This window comes from Bos grunniens, chromosome 8 (genome assembly GCF_055505025.1).
Source record: "Bos grunniens cultivar Pamir isolate PY7600 chromosome 8, Bosgru_T2T1.0, whole genome shotgun sequence".
Lineage (NCBI taxonomy): Eukaryota > Metazoa > Chordata > Mammalia > Artiodactyla > Bovidae > Bos > Bos grunniens.
In genome coordinates, this window is record NC_141172.1 from 445,236 (window position 1) to 463,918 (window position 18,683).

General features: G+C 38.7%; 2 protein-coding genes across 11 annotated transcripts in view; one reads left to right on the top strand and one right to left on the bottom strand.

Annotated features, from left to right (window-relative positions):
* Window positions 1-18,683, top strand: part of LOC147366544 (uncharacterized) — a 204,795-nt gene that overhangs the window by 73,503 nt on the left and 112,609 nt on the right. The window lies entirely within an intron of this gene.
* The window catches only part of LOC147366546 (kynurenine/alpha-aminoadipate aminotransferase, mitochondrial-like), a 36,798-nt gene continuing 29,241 nt past the window's right edge, over window positions 11,127-18,683 (bottom strand). The window contains exons 12-13 of the mRNA XM_086414193.1: window positions 12,277-12,378; window positions 11,127-11,168 (exon numbers count right to left, since the gene is read on the bottom strand). Of these exons, the coding sequence (XP_086270319.1) occupies window positions 11,127-11,168; window positions 12,277-12,378 (144 nt within the window). The remainder of the gene's footprint in view (window positions 11,169-12,276; window positions 12,379-18,683) is intronic.

Below are 18,683 nucleotides of genomic sequence, written 5' to 3' on the forward strand. Positions count from 1 at the left end.
TCTTCATAAGATGCAGGCTCTGAACTTTCATCAGTTTCTGCTGAATTTTCCACTCAGCTGCAGGAGTGGGACAGGTGAGAGTTTGAGGGTGCTGATTGACTGTGAGGTGGTGATGATTGAATTCAGGGAGACAGGCAGAGAAGTGACGCATCAGAGCAGATACTGAATGCAGGGGACCTGAGGTTGTGCTTGGAAATTCAAGGCAGAGAATGGCCAGTGTGGTGGGAAAGGGTAGGCAAGGGCTAAGCTAGGGACAGCTCACCTGAAGATCAGAAGCTGAAAATTGAAAAAATGATTGATTGCTAGAAAATCAAAGAGACCAGACTTTGAAATTGTCAGGAGCAATCGCAAGAGGAATTCTCCTGAGGGTGTGGAATGAGTGATCAAGGTTCGCAGCTCAGGCTGCCTTTTAAAGGCTTGGCTTAGGACTCTTGGGTACAGAATGAATTATAAGGCCAGGTGTTCTGGACCCAGTCATTCTCTAAACAATTGTTGAGTGCTTCCTCTGTGCTGGAAGCTGTATGTTGTTTAAAGTGATGATAGAGACAAAGGACAGGTCTTGAGGCTGGCAGTACAGAATGAAGACATTGGCAGGCATGGTTCTCTCTGAGACCTGTGACCCAGAATCTGTTTCAGGCCTCTCTCCTAGATGCTGGTGGTGTGTGGTAATTTTCAACGTTCCTTGGCTTGTGGCTGCATCACCGTGATGTCGGCCTTGGTCTTCACATGGCATCTCCCTGTTGTGTGCACACCCCTGTTGTCAAACTTCTTATAAGGACACCAGTCTCATTAGACCGTATGGGGTCACACAGAGTCGGACACGACTGAAGCACCTTAGCAGCAGCAGCAGCACCTTCATCACCTCGTGTTAACTTGGTTACCTCCGTAAGGACTTTGTGTTCAAATAAAGTCACACTTCTAGGCACTAGGGGTTAAGACTCCAAAGTGTCTCTTTTTAAAAATTGAAGTATAGTTAATTTGTAATGTGTAGTTTCAAGTGTACAGCAAAGTGATTCAATTAAACATCTATATTCTTTTTCAGATTTTTTCCATTATTAAAAGATACTGAGTATAGATCCCTGTGCTATACAGTTGGAACTTATCTATTTTATATATAACATACTTTATTTTAATCCCAGCTCCTAATTTAACTTCTCCCTCCCTTCTCCTCCCAGTGACTTTGGTAAACACAAGTTTATGTTATATGTCTATGAGTCTCTTCCTATTTTGTGTATAAGCGCATTTGTATCTTTTTTAAAAATAAGATTCCTCATATAAGTAGTATCATATAATGTTTGTCTTTCTCTGACTTCACTGAATATCATAATCTCTGAATCTACCCATGTTGCTGCAAATGGCAGTATTTCATTCTTTTTTATGGCTGAATAATATGTACCATATCTTTTTTCATCAATTCATCTGCCAGCAGACATTTAGGCTTCCATGCCTTGTCTATTGACAGTAGTGCTGGAATGAGCAGTGAGGTGCATGTATCTTTTTGAATTAGAGTTTTCTCCAGGTATATGCCAAGAAGTGGGATAGCAGGATCACATGGTTTTTTAAGAAACCTCCAAACTATCCTCTATAGTGGTTGTGGCCGTTTACATTCCCACCAGCAACGCAGGAGGGTTCCTTTTTCTCCACACTGTCTCCAGCATTTATGCTTTGTAGACTTTTTAATAATGACCACTGTAACGTGATGTTGTTGTTTAGTTGCTAAGTCGTATCTGACTCTTTTGTGACCTCATGGACTGTAGCCCCCAGGCTCCTCTGCCCATGCAATTTCCCAGGTAAGAGTGCTGGAGTAGGTAGCCAATTCCTCTGCCAGGGGATCTTCCTGACCCAAGGATGGAGCCTATGTCTCCTGCTTTGCAGGTAGATTCTTTACCACTGAGTCACTTGGGCAGCCCTTGTGATGTGATACCTAATTGTAATTTTGATTAGCATTTCACTAATAATTAGTAATGTTGAGCATCTTTTAATGTGCCTGTTGGTAATCTGTATCTCTTCTTTGGAGAAATGTCTATTTAAGTCTTCTCTCCATTTTTTGATTGGATTTTTTTGGTTTGATATTAAGCTATATGAGCTCTTTGAATATTTTGGAAATTTATCTTTTGTCAGGAGCATCTTTTAAAGTATTTTCTCCAGTTCCCTAAGTTATCTTCTCATTTTATTTATGGTTTCCTTTGCTGTGCAAAAGCTTGAAAGTTTAATTAGGTCCTATTTGTTTAGTTTTGTTTTTATTTCCATTTACTCTAGAAGATGGATCCAAAAAGACATTGCTGCCACTTATGTCAGGAATGTTCTACTTGTGTTTTCCTCTTGGAGTTTTATTTATTTATTTTTAAATACATAGACATGAATTTAATGGGTAAAACACCTGTACACTAAAAATATAAAGTACTATTGGAAGAAATAAATGCAGGGACAGACTATGTCCATGGATTGAAAGACTCGAAATTTTAAGATGGCAAGAGAACAAATTGTTCTTGGAGGCTCAATCCAATCTCTATCAAAATTCCAACTGCCTTTTGCAAAAATAAACAAACTGATTACTGAAACACAAATGCAAGAGACTCCAGATAGTCAAAACAATGTTGGAAATGAAGAACATAACTGGATAAATTAAAACTGTTGGCTTCAAACCTTACTACAAAGCTACAGTAACCAATACAACGTGCTCCTGGTATAAGGATAATTACAGGATCAATGGAATTGAATTGTGTTTCTAAAAAACACACATATATGTAGTCAATTGATTTTTGAGAAGGTTGCCACAATAATTCAGTGGGCAAAGAACAGCCTTTTCAAAAAAATGGTGGGGTAACAAATGGACCTCACATACAAAATAATAATATTGGATAACTACATCACATCTGCTACCAAAATTAACTCAAATGGATTAAATAGGTAAATATAAGAGATAAAATGTAAAAATCTCAGAAATATACATGTAAATTTTTTATGATTTTACCTTAGAGAAAAGTTTCATTATAACACCAAAACAACCAACACACAAAAAATTATTATTGGACGTCATCAAAATTAAAACTTTTGTGTGTCTAAGATACTGTCAAGGAAGTGAAAAAACTCTTGGAGTTTTATAGTATCCTTTCTTACATTTAGGTATATAAGCCATTTTCAGTTTATTTTTGTGTATGGTATTAGAGAATGTTCTAATTTTATTCTCTTACGTGTAGCTGTCCAGTTTTCCCAACACCACCTGTTGAGGAGACCGTCTTTTGCCATTGTATATTCTCGCCCCCTTTGTCATAGCCTAGGTGACCACAGGTTTTGAGTTTATTTCTGCACATTTTATCCTGTCCCACTGGTCTAATGTCTCATTTTCTGCCAATACTATACTGTTTTGATGGCTGTAGCTTTGTGGTGTAGGCTGAAGACAAGAAGCATGGTTCCTCCAACTCGATTCCTCTTTCTCAAGAGTGTTTTGGCTATTTGAGATCTTTGGTATTTCCATAAAAATTTTTATTAAAAATTTTTTTAAAATTTATTTTATTTTTTAAATTTACAATATTGTATTGGTTTTGCCATATATCAACATGAATCCGCCACAGGTATACACGTGTTCCCCATCCTGAACCCTCCTCCCTCCTCCCTCCCCGTACCATCCCTCTGGGTAAAAAATTTTTAAATTATGTGCTCTAGTTCTATGAAAAATTCTTCAATGGGTATTGTATTGAATCTGTAGATTGCCTTGGATAATATGGTCATTTGAATAATACTGATACTTCTAGTCCAACAACACAGTGTGTCTTTCCATCTGTTTGTGTCATCTATATTTTCAATATGCTGCTGCTGCTGCTGCTAAGTCGCTTCAGTCGTGTCCGACTCTGTGCGACCCCATAGACGGCAGCCCAACAGGCTCCCCCGTCCCTGGGATTCTCCAGGCAAGAGTACTGGAGTGGGTTGCCATTTCCTTCTCCAATGCTTGAAAGTGAAAAGTGAAAGTGAAGTCGCTCAGTCATGTCTGACTCCTAGCGACCCCATGGACTGCAGCCCACCAGGCTCCTCCATCCATGGGATTTTCCAGGCAAGAGTACTGGAGTGGGGTGCCATTGCCTTCTCCGTATTTTCAATATATCTTTTATCAAATCTTATAGTTTTCAGAGTATAGATCTTTGCCTTCTAAGGTAAGTTTAGTCACAGGTATTTTATTATTATTATTATTTTTGCTCTAGTGAATGGGATTGTTTCCTTAATTTCTGTTCTGATATTTTCTTTTGTTTGTGTATAGAAATGCCACAGATTTCTATATATTAATTTTGTATCCTGCAAGCTTATGGAATCCACCAATGAACCCCAGAAGTTTCCTGGTAGCATTTTTAAGGTTTTTTATGTACTACATTGTGTCATCTGCAAATGGTGAGAGTTTTACTTAGGGGAAATGCTTTCAGCTTTTCACAGTTGAGTACAGTATAAGCTGTGGGTTGTTATATTTGATGTAATTATGATGACATCAAAGTAAGTGAGTGAGAGTTGCTCAGTCATGTCTGACTCTTTGTGACCCTATGGACAGTAGGTCACTAGGCTTCTTTGTCCATGGAATTCTTCAGGCAAAAATACTGCAGTGGGTAGCCATTTCCTTCTCCAGGGGATCTTCCGGACCCAGGGATTGAACCCAGGTCTTCTGCCTTGCAGGCAGATTCTTTACCATCTGAACCACCAAGGAAGCCCATATGGTTCCTTTATGCCCACTTCCTGAAGAGATTTTTTAAAGTCACAAATGGATGTTGAATTTTATCAAAAGATTTTTCTGCATCTATTGAGATGATCCAAATTAAAAATAAAAACCATCTTTAATTTGTTAATGTGGTATATCACATTGATTATTTTCTTAATATTGAAAAATCCTAACTTCCCTGGGATAAATCCCCTTGATGATGGTGTGTAATCTTTTTAATGTTTTGTTGGAGTTGATTTGATAGTATTTTGTTGAGGATTTCTTGCATTTGTGTTCATCAGTGAAATTGGCCTGTAATTTTCTATTTTTGTGGTATCTTGTCTGATTTGGTATCAGAGTGATGGTCGCCTCAAAATGAATTCAGAAGTTTCCTTCCTCTGCAATTTTTTGAATAGTTTCAGAAGTATGGGTGTTAATGCTTCTGTAAATGTTTAATAGAATTCACCTGTGAGGCTATCTGGTCCTGGACTTTTGCTTGTTGTGACCTTTTAAATTTCTGATTTAATTTCAATACATGTAATTGGTCTATTCATATTTTTTCTTTCCTCCTGGTTCAGTCTTGGTACCTTCGTAAGAATTTGTCCATTTCTTCTAGGCTGTTCATTTTATTGGTGTATATTGTAGTTGCTTGTAGTAGTATCTCATGATCCTTAGTATTTCTGTGGTGTCTGTTGCAACTTCTCCTTTTTCAGTTCCAATTTTATTGATTTGAGTTCTCTCCTTTTTTTTCTTGATGAGTGTGTCTAGTGGTTTACCAATTTTGCTTATCTTTTCAAAGAACTAGCTTTCAGTTTCAGTGATCTACAGGGAAGCATTGAAGACTTTTTTACATGGGGCCAGAGGAGGGACTCATAATTGACAAGTCAATATTTAAATTTAAATCAGAAGGAAACCCTGCAGAGTGACAACTGTTCTATTTGCCTTATATACTGAGGTACTCCTAGGTTGGGTGCGTATATATTTACAATTGTTATTTCTTCTTCTTGGATTGATCTCTTGATCGTAATGTACTGTCCTTCCTTGTCTCTTGTAACAGTCTCTATTTTAAAGTCTATTTTGTCTGATATGAATATTGCTACTCCAGTTTTTTTTTGGTTTCCATTTGCAGAGGATGCATTTTCCCGTCTCCCCACTTTCAGTCTGTGTGTGTCCCTAGATCTGAAGTGGGACTCTTCTGTATAAGGTATTGTTTTTGTATCCATTCAGCTAGCCAATGTCTTTTTGTTGAAGCATTTAATACATTTAGGCTTAAGGTAATTTTCAGTATATATGTTCTTCAGTTCAGTTCAGTTCAGTCGCTCAGTCATGTCCGACTCTTTGCGATCCCATGAATCGCAGCACGCCAGGCCTCCCTGTCCATCACCAACTCCCGGAGTTCACAGACTCAGGTCCATCAAGTCAGTGATGCCATCCAGCCATCTCATCCTCTGTCGTCCCCTTCTCCTCCTGCCCCCAATCCCTCCCAGCATCAGAGTCTTTTCCAATGAGTCAACTCTTCGCATGAGGTGGCCAAAGTACTGGAGTTTCAGCTTTAGCATCATTCCTTCCAAAGAAATCCCAGGGCTGATCTCCTTCAGAATGGACTGGTTGGATCTCCTTGCAGTCCAAGGGACTCTCAAGAGTCTTCTCCAACACCACAGTTCAAAAGCATCAATTCTTCAGCGCTCAGCCTTCTTCACAGTCCAACTCTCACATCCATACATGACCACAGGAAAAACCATCCTTGAGGATGGACTGATTTGATCTCCTTGCAGTCCTTCTCCAATACCACAGTTCAGAAGCATCAATTCTTTGGCGCTCAGCTTTCTTTATAGTCCAACTCTCACATCCATATATGACTGCTGGAAAAACCATAGCTTTGACTAGACGAACCTTTGTTGGCAAAGTAATGTCTCTGCTTTTGAATATGCTATCTAGGTTGGTCATAACTTTCCTTCCAAGGAGTAAGCGTCTTTTAATTTCATGGCTGCAGTCACCATCTGCAGTGATTTTGGAGCCCAAAAAAATAAAGTCTGACACTGTTTCCACTGTTTCCCCATCTATTTCCCATGAAGTGATGGGATAGGATGCCATGACCTTCGTTTTCTGAATGTTGAGCTTTAAGCCAACTTTTTCACTCTCCACTTTCACTTTCATCAAGAGGCTTTTGAGTTCCTCTTCACTTTCTGCCATAAGAGTGGTGTCATCTGCATATCTGAGGTTATTGATATTTCTCCCGGCAATCTTGATTCCAGCTTGTGCTTCTTCCAGTCCAGTGTTTCTCATGATGTACTCTGCATGTAAGTTAAATAAGCAGGGTGACAATATACAGCCTTGACGTACTCCTTTTCCTATTTGGAACCAGTCTGTTGTCCCATGTCCAGTTCTAACTGTTGCTTCCTGACCTGCATACAAATTTCTCAAGAGGCAGATCAGGTGGTCTGGTATTCCCATCTCTTTCAGAATTTTCCACAGTTTATTGTGATCCACACAGTCAAAGGCTTTGGCATAGTCAATAAAGCAGAAATAGATGTTTTTCTGGAACTCTCTTGCTTTTTCCATGATCCAGTGCATGTTGGCAATTTGATCTCTGGTTCCTCTGCCTTTTCTGAAACCAGCTTGAACATCAGGAAGTTCACAGTTCACATATTGCTGAAGCCTGGCTTGGAGAATTTTGAGCATTACTTTACTAGCGTGTGAGATGAGTGCAATTGTGCGGTAGTTTGAGCATTCTTTGGCATTGCCTTTCTTTGGGATTGGAATGAAAACTGACCTTTTCCAGTCCTGTGGCCACTGCTGAGTTTTCCTAATTTGCTGGCATATTGAGGGCAGCACTTTCACAGCATCATCTTTCAGGATTTGAAATAGCTCCACTGGAATTCCATCACCTCCACTAGCTTTGTTCGTAGTGATGCTTTCTAAGGCCCATTTGACTTCACATTCCAGGATGTCTGGCTCTATGTCAGTGATCACACCATCGTGATTATCTGGATTGTGAAGATGTTTTTTGTACAGTTCTTCTGTGTATTCTTGCCATCTCTTCTTAATATCTTCTGGTTCTGTTAGGTCCATACCATTTCTGTCCTTTATCGATCCCATCTTTGCATGAAATGTTCCTTTGGTATCTCTAATTTTCTTGAAGAGATCTTTAGTCTTTCTCATTGGGTTGTTTTCCTCTATTTCTTTGCACTGATCGCTGAAGAAGGCTTATATAAGAATATATGTTCTTATTGCCATTTAATTAATTGTTTGGAGTTTGTTTTTATAGATCTTTTTTCTTCCCCTCTGCTTTTGTTCTCTTGTGATTTGATGATTAACTTTCGTATTGTGTTTAGATTCCTTTTCTTTTTTGTGTGTATCTATTTTAGATTTTTGGTTTGTGGTTATCATGAGGTTTTGACATAGCATCTATATACAAGATCGGTTTAAGTTACTGGTCTTTTAATTTCAAAGGTATTTCCAGTATCCTATGTCTATGCTGTACTCTTCTCACAATTGCTGGTTAGAAGCATTTACTGTACGTTTGCCTTTGTATGCATGAATGAGCTTTTCCGTTCATAATTTCTGTGTTTTTAGTTGTGGCCTTTTCTTTTCCATCTAGAGCAGTTCCTGTAGCATTTGTTGCAAAGTTGGTCTGAAAGTGAAAAAAGATGTTAGTTGCTCAATCGTGTCTGACGCTGTGACCAAATGGACTGTAGCCCACCAGTCTCCTCTGTTCATGGAATTCTCCAGGCAAGAACACTGAAGTGGGTAGCCATCCTTTCTCCAAGATATCTTCCTGACCCTGGGTCTCCTGTATTGCAGGCAGATTCTTTACCGTCTGAGCCACCAAGAATTCCCTGGTGGTTCAGATAGTAATGCTTTTCAGTCTCTGATGAAATGCTTTTCATTTCTCTGTAGAATCTGCATGAGAGCCTTGCTGGATATTCTCAGTTGTAAGTCCTTCCCTTTCATCACTTTAAATATATCATGTCACTCCCCTCTGACTTGCACAATTTCTGCTGAGAAACCAGCTAACTTTATGGGGATTCCTTTGCACATTATTTATTGCCTTTTCCCTTAATATTTTTAATATTTTAATATTCCCTTTAATATTTTTTCTTTAATTTTTGTCAATTTGAGTACTATGCCTCTCAGTGTGTTCCTATCTGGGTTTATCCTGCCTAGGGCTCTCTGAACCTTCCGACAACTCTTAATTTTAGGTTAGCTTGAAATAACCATAGTGATTCTCACCAGGGCTCAATGCTCCAGCTCATTCAGATGCTGAGAAAATAATAGCCATGATGGAGACATTTATATATATATATAAGGAAGGTGGGGATAACACTGACATAAGTGTCCTAATTCCTCAAAGAACCTGATAACTTTATAAGGACTAGATCATGGAACGTAGGTAAAGTTTTCTACAGCAACAGAAAACAGATACAGGGTATTTTTGATACTGTCCTAATGACATCCTATTCTTGTACATATTATGTGTACATGCACAGAAACATCAAAAAGGCTGGCTGATGCATGCTGAGGCTGAGACAGCCAGCAACTTTAACTTTATTGCTTATTCTTCCTGGATTGTTTGAAAACATTTAGATCAGCATATATTTAATAATCAGATGAGGGAAATAAAGATCATAAAGGTGAGAAAGAAATCATTAAAAAGTATATTCTAAGTACCTGAAAGGAGTGTAGTAGCCAGAAATCCTATAACTGATATGAATACATTTTTGAAGTAGTGTAGTATAAAAATACAATTTAGTCAATTTTTCTATGTCCTGGATCTCTCCTCCTCATTTAGAATTAGCAAGCAGACCTTTAGGTATGTTTAGTTTTAGAATTTTATTTTAAAGAGATTCCTATGCCATAATATAATGTCTGTGTTTCTCTTACTGAGAATTATGCCCAATGGTCAAATTCTAACAACTTTTGCAATACATTTTTATTAAATTTAATTAAAAATAGAGTTTACATGATATACCATTTTGAATTTCATTATATTCTTTTTTTTTAATTAAAAAAAATTATACATGTGTTCCCCATCCTGAACCCTCCTCCCTCCTCCCTCCCCATACCATCCCTCTGGGTCGTCCCAGTCACCAGCCCCAAGCATCCAGCATCGTGCATTGAACCTGGACTGGCATCTCATTTCATACATGACATTTCACATGTTTCAATGCCATTCTCCCAAATCTTCCCACCCTCTCCCTCTCCCACAGAGTCCATAAGCCTGTGCTATACATCAGTGTCTCTTTTGAATTTCATTATATTCTTACAAATAATTTACTGTAAAATGTTAGTTTCAAAGAAAATTTATGGGAAATTATAAAGCGACTATCAGCTCAGTTCAGTCGCTTAGTTTTGTCCAACTGTTTGCGACCCGTGAACTGCAGCATGCAGGGCTTCCCTGTCCATCACTAACTTCCAGAGCTTGCTCAGACTCATGTCTGTTGAGTTGGTGATGCCATCCAACCATCTCATCCTCTGTAGTTCCCTTCTTCTTCTGCCTTCAATCTTTCCCAGCATCAGGGTCTTTTCAAATGAGTCAGCTCTTCGCATCAGGAGGCCAAAGTATTGGAGTTTCAGCTTCAGCATCAGTCCTTCCAATGAATATTCAGGACTGATTTCCTTTAGAATGGACTGATTGGATCTCCTTGCAGTCCTTCTCCGATACCACAGTTCAGAAGCATCAATTCTTTGGCGCTCAGCTTTCTTTATAGTCCAACTCTCACATCCATACATGACTACTGGAAAAACCATAGCTTTGACTAGACAGACCTTTGTTGGCAAAGTAATGTCTTTGCTTTTTTGTATGCTGTTTAGGTTTGTCATAACTTTTCTTCCAAGGAGCAAACGTCTTTTAATTTCATGGCTGCAGTCACCATCTGCAGTGATTTTGGAGCTCGAGAAAATAAAGACTGTCACTGTTTCCACTGTTTCCCCATCTGTTTGCCATGAAGTGATGGGACTGGATGCCATGATCCTAGTTCTTTGAATGTTGAGTTTTAAGCCAGTTTTTTCACTCTCCTCTTTCATTTTCATCAAGAGGCTCTTTAATTCCTATTCACTTTCTGCCATAAGGGTGGTGTCATCTGCACATCTGAGGTTATTGATGTCTCCCGACAATCTTGATTCTAGCTTGTGCTTCATCCAGCCTGGCATTTTATTATAGTAAGTGTGAAAAGGCAGAAAGTGACTATAGAGTTCTTTACAATAAAACCCATGATAAGGATATCATTTGGGGGGTTGAAAATTTATCAAAAGGATTATAAATATATTTTGGTATTCTGATGGTTTCAAGGGCACTTTAAAAGTTTTGTAGTTAAATTTTTACAAATGTGACATATTTGTTGAAACCCAATCTGTAAGTCTTACACCAATGATCATTTCTTCTTGCTAAAACATAGAAATAATTTATCTGAAATCCATGAGTGCTATAAAGAGTTTGATTTCTTCATAGAGATTCTTCTATAAGTTGGGCTAATCTCTGAAAGGCCTAAAATAAGACAGAGAGGAGAATTACTGAAATTAACATGCTTTTTGGGCTTCCTTTGTGGCTCAGCTGGTAAAGAATCCACCTGCAACGCAGGAGACCTGGGTTCTACTCATGCATTGGAAAGATTCCCTGGAGAAGGAAAAGGCTACCCCCTCCAGTATTCTGGCCTGGAGAATTCCATGGACTACATAGTTCATGGGGTCACAAAGAGTTGGACATGACTGAGCAACTTTCACTTTCAAGAGGCTTTAGGAGAATTCTGCCATAACATTAAAATTTTTAAAAAGGAGTCTTATCTTATGTTGAGATCAGATAATGAAAGCTCAGGGTTAACCTCAGGTTTATCTGGGTTGTATGCCATCATGTCCACTAATATATGGAAACATGTCAGAATCCCAGACATTAAAAAGACATTTTTTTACCCTCAAGTTCATCATTTTCTCCCAGAACACCAATTACTTTATTTTTTCAAATATTCTTTCATCTGCATATGCCTTATATGTAGTTTCAGTTGTCCAACTCTACTCATATATAACTTATGAAGAGCATATTTAATGATGTGAGAAAGCAAGTAAATCAAGAACACACCCAGAAACACCCCATCTCCAAGGATAAGTATTACAATCTTCTTGCAGTTACTGGATTTCAGTGTATGGCTCTTCTGTGAGTTCCTGACATGGTAGTAGTTAGCAACTTGCTTCTTTTCTTCATATTATCTTGATTAAAGCTGGACTTTTTGATTAATCAATAAGTTAATTCTAATCATCAATATTAGTCTATTTGACCCTTGTTGATATTCAGAGAAAGAGTCCGATGGCTTCGTGAATTTGTACTCTGACTCATGTTAATTTTATGCAGGAGGGAAAGAGGTTCTCTTTATAACATGTTGATGATCTGTCAACACTGTTGAGTTAGGTCTGAAATCTATTCACAGAATCAATAAAATTCAACTCCAAGTTGGTCTCATTACCTTTCCATAGAAGTCTGGCAACTTCTTTGAGTTATACTTCATGACTTTCCAACTATTCCCATTTTTCAGAAACCAAAGGAGACATCAAATAATGTTGTAACTCACAAAATGAACACAAAAAATAAATTGATAACTCACCATGTCCATCTGTTCTGGAGAAGCTGAAGAGAAGGATGCTCTGAAGTAGGGGCAAGGAGCTGAACTATCAATGTAGAAACCATATCCTGGAAGCATGAATATCTGAGAGAATTTTGGAAAATAGGTAATTAAAAGAAAAATAAAAATAGAGGTAAATCTAATCTCAGAGTGTCAGAGGACTTTCTGAGTTTAAAAGCAATGAAAGAAATTTGAAGAGAAAAAACAACTTACAGAAGAATTCTGCATGTCATACAATAAACAAAACTAAAAGCACAGAAACAGGAAAAGTATTTAGGATAAATATGACAGTCCTATCTCTTCTCTGTATACTAAAATAAAAAAGCACAGAAACAGAAGAAAAACACTAAATTTTAGCTTTAATGGACCAAGGACAGATCCTACAGGCAACAGAAATTGTAATAAACATAATAACCATTTAATGTAACTAGAAAAGTAAAATAAATTCTAACAATGAAACATTGTTTATGAGATATCAAGTTTGGAAGTGATCTTTAAGTTGGGACTTCAAAGATAAGTAGGTATTGACCAAAGAAAATGTAAGGAAAGAGTCCTTTGGGGAGAAGATACAGAGTGTAGAGGCCTGAAGATGCAAAGAAAATGGGTCACTCAAAGAGGTGGAAACAATACTTAGACTGGAGGAATAAAATGGCAAGTAATTCTGTCAGAACTCTGGGACACCGTCTCCTTCGGTGACTTCTGTGGCTGCCAGCTTCCTGCCCCCACACAAGTGTCCTCTGCTTCCTAGGCATGCAAACACACTGTTTCCAGCCTCTTTCTAGATGCTCATGGCCAAGTGATTGAATCCCAACTAGGGAGGGGAAGTCTTGGTGTTACTTCCTGGCCTGGCCTGTGAACATCTCCCCATGTGACCCGCCATACCCTCTGCATGCTGTTTTCATTGTGGCCCATGAATTGAAATGCCATGCAAGACGGTGGCAGGAGCCCAGGTCTCTGACTCAAGGAGGGAGCAGAAGAGCCTGTAGACCATGCCTCTGAAAATTGTGCCAGAGAAAGAAATAAACTTGCCTTGTGTTAAGTCTTTGAAATTGTTGTCTAGTAAAATCATGATATTCAAACTTCAAGTAACCATTGTTATTACTTGTTATAAATCTGGGCTCTGGTCACTGAAGTTTGATGAACTGGGAATGAAATGATTTGGGGAACTCAGGGAAGAAGATTTCAAGGTGGAAGAAGAGTTTTTTGTCCTCATTAACAATGAAAATGTCATTTCTCCCAATATCGTGGAATAGTTTTGGGATGTGCCAGAAGCAAGTTTCTGTAGAGAAGGAGGAAGTGGTAATAATCTCCTTGAATGATGACCCAAATCTGGTCTAAGGCAGAAGTGATAAAGTTGCAGATTATTTAGAAAAGTTAAAGTACATGCCACAGGGTATATGGAATAAGTGAAGGGGACTGAAAAAAACTGCTATAAAATAGGAAGTATCTATCCTTAGCTCTTAGTTCAGGGAGCTGTTTTCTTACACAGAAATAGCCACTTATCAAATATTCTGGATAATGACATTGATAAGAAAGCAAACAAAATGTAATAAAATTGACTTATTATAAGTTCAATTGCTCAGTCGTGTCCGACTTTTTGCAACCTCATGGACTGCAGCACACAGGGCTTCCCTGTCCATCACCAGCTCCCACAGCTTGCTCAAACTCATGTCCATTGAGTCGGTGATGCTATCCAACCAACTCATCCTCTGTCATCTCTTTTTCTCCTCCCACCTTCAATCTTTCCCAACATCAGGGTCTTTTCCATTCAGTCAGTTCTCCACATCAGGTGCCCAAAGTATTGGACCTTCAGCTTCAGCATCAGTCCTTCCAAAGAGTATTCAAGACTGATTGCTTGAGGATTGACTGGTTCGGTCTCCTTGCAGTCCAAGGGACTCTCAAGAGTCTTCCCAAACACCACAGTTCAAAAGCATCAATTCTTTGGTGCTCAGCTTTCTTCACAGTCCAACTCTCACATCCATACATGATCACTGAAAAAACCATAACCTTGACTAGACGGACTTTTGTTGGCAAAGTAATGTCTCTGCTTTTTAATATGCTGTCTAGGTTGGTCATAACTTTCCTTCCAAGGAGTAAGCATCTTTTAATTTCATGGCTGCAATCACCATCTGCAGTGATTTTGGAGCCCCAAAAATAAAATCTGACACTGTTTCCACTGTTTCTCCATCTATTTCCCATGAAGTGATGGGACCAGATGCCATGATCTTCGTTTTCTGAATGTTGAGCTTTAAGCCAACTTTTTCACTCTCCTCTTTCACTTTCATCAAGAGGCTCTTTAGTTTTTCACTTTCTGCCATAAGGGTGGTGTCATCTGCATATCTGAGCTTACTGATATTTCTCCCAGCAATCTTGATTCCAGCTTGTGCTTCATCCAGCCCAGCATTTTGCATGATGTACTCTACATATAAGTTAAATGAGGAGGGTGACAATATACAGCCTGATGTACTCCTTTCCCAATTTGGAACTAGTCTGTTGTTCCATGTCCTGTTCTAACTGTTGCTTCTTCACCTGCATACGGATTTCTCAGGAGACAGGTAAGGTGGTCTGGTATTCCCATTTCTTTAAGAATTTTCCACAGTTTGCTGTGATCCACACAGTCAAAGGCTTTTGCGTAGTCAATAAAGCAGAAGTAGATGCTTTTCTGGAACTCTGTTGCTTTTTCAATGATCCCATGGATGTTGGCAATTTGATCTCTGGTTCCTCTGCCTTTTCTAAATCCAGCTTGAACATCTGGAAGTTCACGGTTCACATACTGTTGAAGCCTGGCTTGGAGAATTTTGAGCATTACTTTGCTAGCATGTGAGATGAGTGCAATTGTACAATAGTTTGAACATTCTTTGGCATTGCCTTTCTTTGGGATTGGAATGAAAACTGACCTTTTCCAGTCCTGTGGCCACTGCTGAGTTTTCCCAATTTGCTGGCATATTGAGTGCAACACTTTCACAGCATCACCTTTAGGGTTTGAAGTAGCTCAACTGGAATTCCATCACCTCCACTAGCTTTGTTTGTAGTGATGCTTCCTAAGGCCCACTTGACTTTGCATTCCAGGATGTCTGGTTCTAGGTGAGTGATCACACATCGTGGTTATCTGTGGTTATTGTGGTTATCTGAAGATTGTTTTGTATAGTTTTTCTGTGTATTCTTGCCACCTCTTCTTAATATCTTCTGCTTCTGTTAGGTTCAAACCAATTTTTTTCCTTTATTGTGCCCATCTTTGCATGAAATGTTCCTTTGGTATCTCTAATTTTCTTGAAGAGAGTCTTTCCCATTCTATTGTTTTCCTCTATTTCTTTGCATTGATCACCGAGGAAGGCTTTCTTATCTCTCCTTGCTATCTTTCCTTTTCTCCTTTGCCTTTAGCTTCTCTTCTTTTCTCAGCTATTTGTAAGGCCTCCTCAGACAGTCATTTTGCCTTTTTGGATTTGTTTTTCTTGGGATGCTCTTGATCACTGCCTCTTGTACAATGTCATGAACCTCTGCCCATAGTTCTTCAAGCACTCTGTCTGTCAGATCTAATCCCTTGAATATATATGTCACTTCTACTGTATAATTGTAAGGGATTTGATTTAGGTTATACCTGAGTGGTCTAGTGATTTTCCCTACTGTCTTCAATTTGATACAATGAGATGGTGGAGTAGAAGGACATGCACTCATCTTCTCCTGTGAGAGCTCCAAAATGACTTATTAAACTAAAATGCAATTCTTTAAGTCATGTAAGTATTTATTAAACAATTACTATGTGCTATCATTAGCATTATAAGAATTGATAAAGCATGAGCCCTGAACTCAAGGATGATGGTTAGAGAGGGTGAATGACTTCCCCAGGAGAGTGCATTTGCTCTTGCTTCCAGACAGCCATTTTCCTGCTCTGACTGCTAACCTGCCTTGTCTCTTATGTTCTAGCACAGGACTTTGCTAGCATCAACATGGTTTTTCTTTTGTACTTAGTACCTCAAGACAAACATGATACTAGAAACAGATCTTAGTGTTTACATAAGACTGATGAATATGTTAAAAAAATTAATGTTGAAAGGATGATTTATTTGATAAGTTGGGAAGCTGCACAAAAAATTATTTAGATTTTTTAGCTTTATCAATGCCCCTAAATTAAATCTCAATAGACTTATGGTTTAAGCACAAAATGTGCAGACATCCTTGTAGATTAATTAAGTGAAAAAAGGTGGATGTAATTTTATGTAAAATTACATGTAAATTTCCCTGTAATTTTAATCATGTAAAATAAATGTATAGCTATATCAAACAAATTAAAAGTCCTGTTAAAAAACAGCAGAAGACCCAAATAGCCATTTTCCAAAGAAGATATGCAGATTGCCAATAGGCACATGAAAAGATGCTGAACATCATTAGTCATCCAGGAAAGGCAAATCAAAGCACAATGAAATATCATATCATACCTCTCAGAATGGCTCTCATCAAAAAGACCACAAACAAAAAATGTTGTTGAGGATGTGGAGAAAAGGGAACTGTCATATACTATTGGTAGGAATTTCAACTGGAGTAGCCATTTTGGAAACCTATATGAGATTTCTCAAAAAACTAAAATAGAACTATACTATGATCCTGAAATTCTATTCCTGGGTATACATAAAATAATTTAAATATTAATTTTAAAAGATACATGCACCCCTATATTTATAGCATTATTTACAATTGCCAAGATATGAAAGCAACATAAATATCCATTTGCAGATGAATGGATAAAGAATTTGTAGTATGTGCCTATGATGGACTACTACTCAGCCATACAAGGGAATTAAACCCTGCCATTTGTGACAACATGGACAGATTTGGAGAGTATTATGCTTAGTGAAATGAGTCAGAGATAGAAAAATGCCATATGTTATTGCTTCTATGCAGAACCTAAAACAGAAATGAATAAATATAACACAAAGAAATAAGCTCATAGGTATGGAAAACAAACTTGTGGTTACTGGTGGTGAGAGGGATGGGAGGAGGGGCCGGATAGGAGTAGAGGATTAATAGGTACAAACTATCATGTATAAAATAAATAACACATAAGGATATATTATACAGTGTAGGGAATATAGCTAGTGTTTTATATTAACTTTATGAAGAGTATAATTTTAGAAGTATTGAGTCACCGTGTTGTATACCTGAAACTAATGTAATATTGTCAATGAACTATACTTTAGTAAAAAAAAAAAAATTCATTTCATTAAAAATAAATTAGATACATACAAGCTCTTCAAGAAAATGTACCATGAATGGTCAAAAAACCTGGGTGGTAAAATTATGGGCTATTTAAAAAAAATTCAGAAGTAATACAGAACACGGTGGAGTAAAAGGACTTGAGTTTACTTCCTCTCGTGAAAACACAAAAGTCACAACTAACTGCTAAACAACCGTCAACAAAACGGACTGGAACCCACGAAGAAAGATAGTTCCATATTCAAAGAAGAAACCACAACACGATGCTGGGAGGGGTGCATTTGTGAGATTTGTGAGATTATCAAATCTCAAACCTGCCAGGTGGGTGACCCACAAGCTGGAAAATAATTACAGCTCAATGGTTCTCCCACAGGAGTGAGAGTTCTGAGACCCCCACCAGATTCTCCTCGGCATCAGGGGGAGGAGCTCCACTAGAGCATTTTGTCTTTGAAGGCCAGCGGGGCATGATTGCGGGAGTTTCACAGGTTTGAAGGAGAGAGAAACTCCACCCTTGAGTGGCACAAAGGAGGTTTCGTGCGCACTAGCACCCAGGGGGTAAAAGCAGTGACTTCACAGGAGCCTGGAATGCACCTACCTGTGTGTCTTTGTGGGTCTACTGGGTGGGAGGTGTGGTGAGTGGGAGGCAGAAGTGGCTTAATGTGGGGGCAAAGACACTGGTGGCAGTGGTACTGGAGAGTCCTCATTGGCATGGTCTGTCCTGGAGGTTGTCACCCTGACACCAAGACCTGGCCCCACCCAACAGTGGCTGCAGTGCTGGGACACCTCAGGTCACAGAACCGATAGGATGGAGACACAGCCCCACCCATCAGCAGACAGACTGCCTAAAATCTTGCTGAGCTCACAACTACCTCTGAACACACCCCTTTACATGGCCCTGTCTGCTAGTGGGCAGGAAACATCCCCTCCCACCAGGAAGCCTGGATAAGTATCTTATACCTGCCTCATCTGCCAGAGGGCTAACACCAGAAGCAAAGAAGCACTATAACCCTGCAACCCGCTGAATGAAAACTGCAAACACAGAAAGTTAGAAAAAATGAGATGGCGGAGGAATATGTTCCAGATGAAGGAACAAGATGAAATCTCAGAACAACCAAGTGAGGTGGGGATAGGCAATCTACCCCACTAAAATTCACAGGAATGATACTAAAGATGATTCT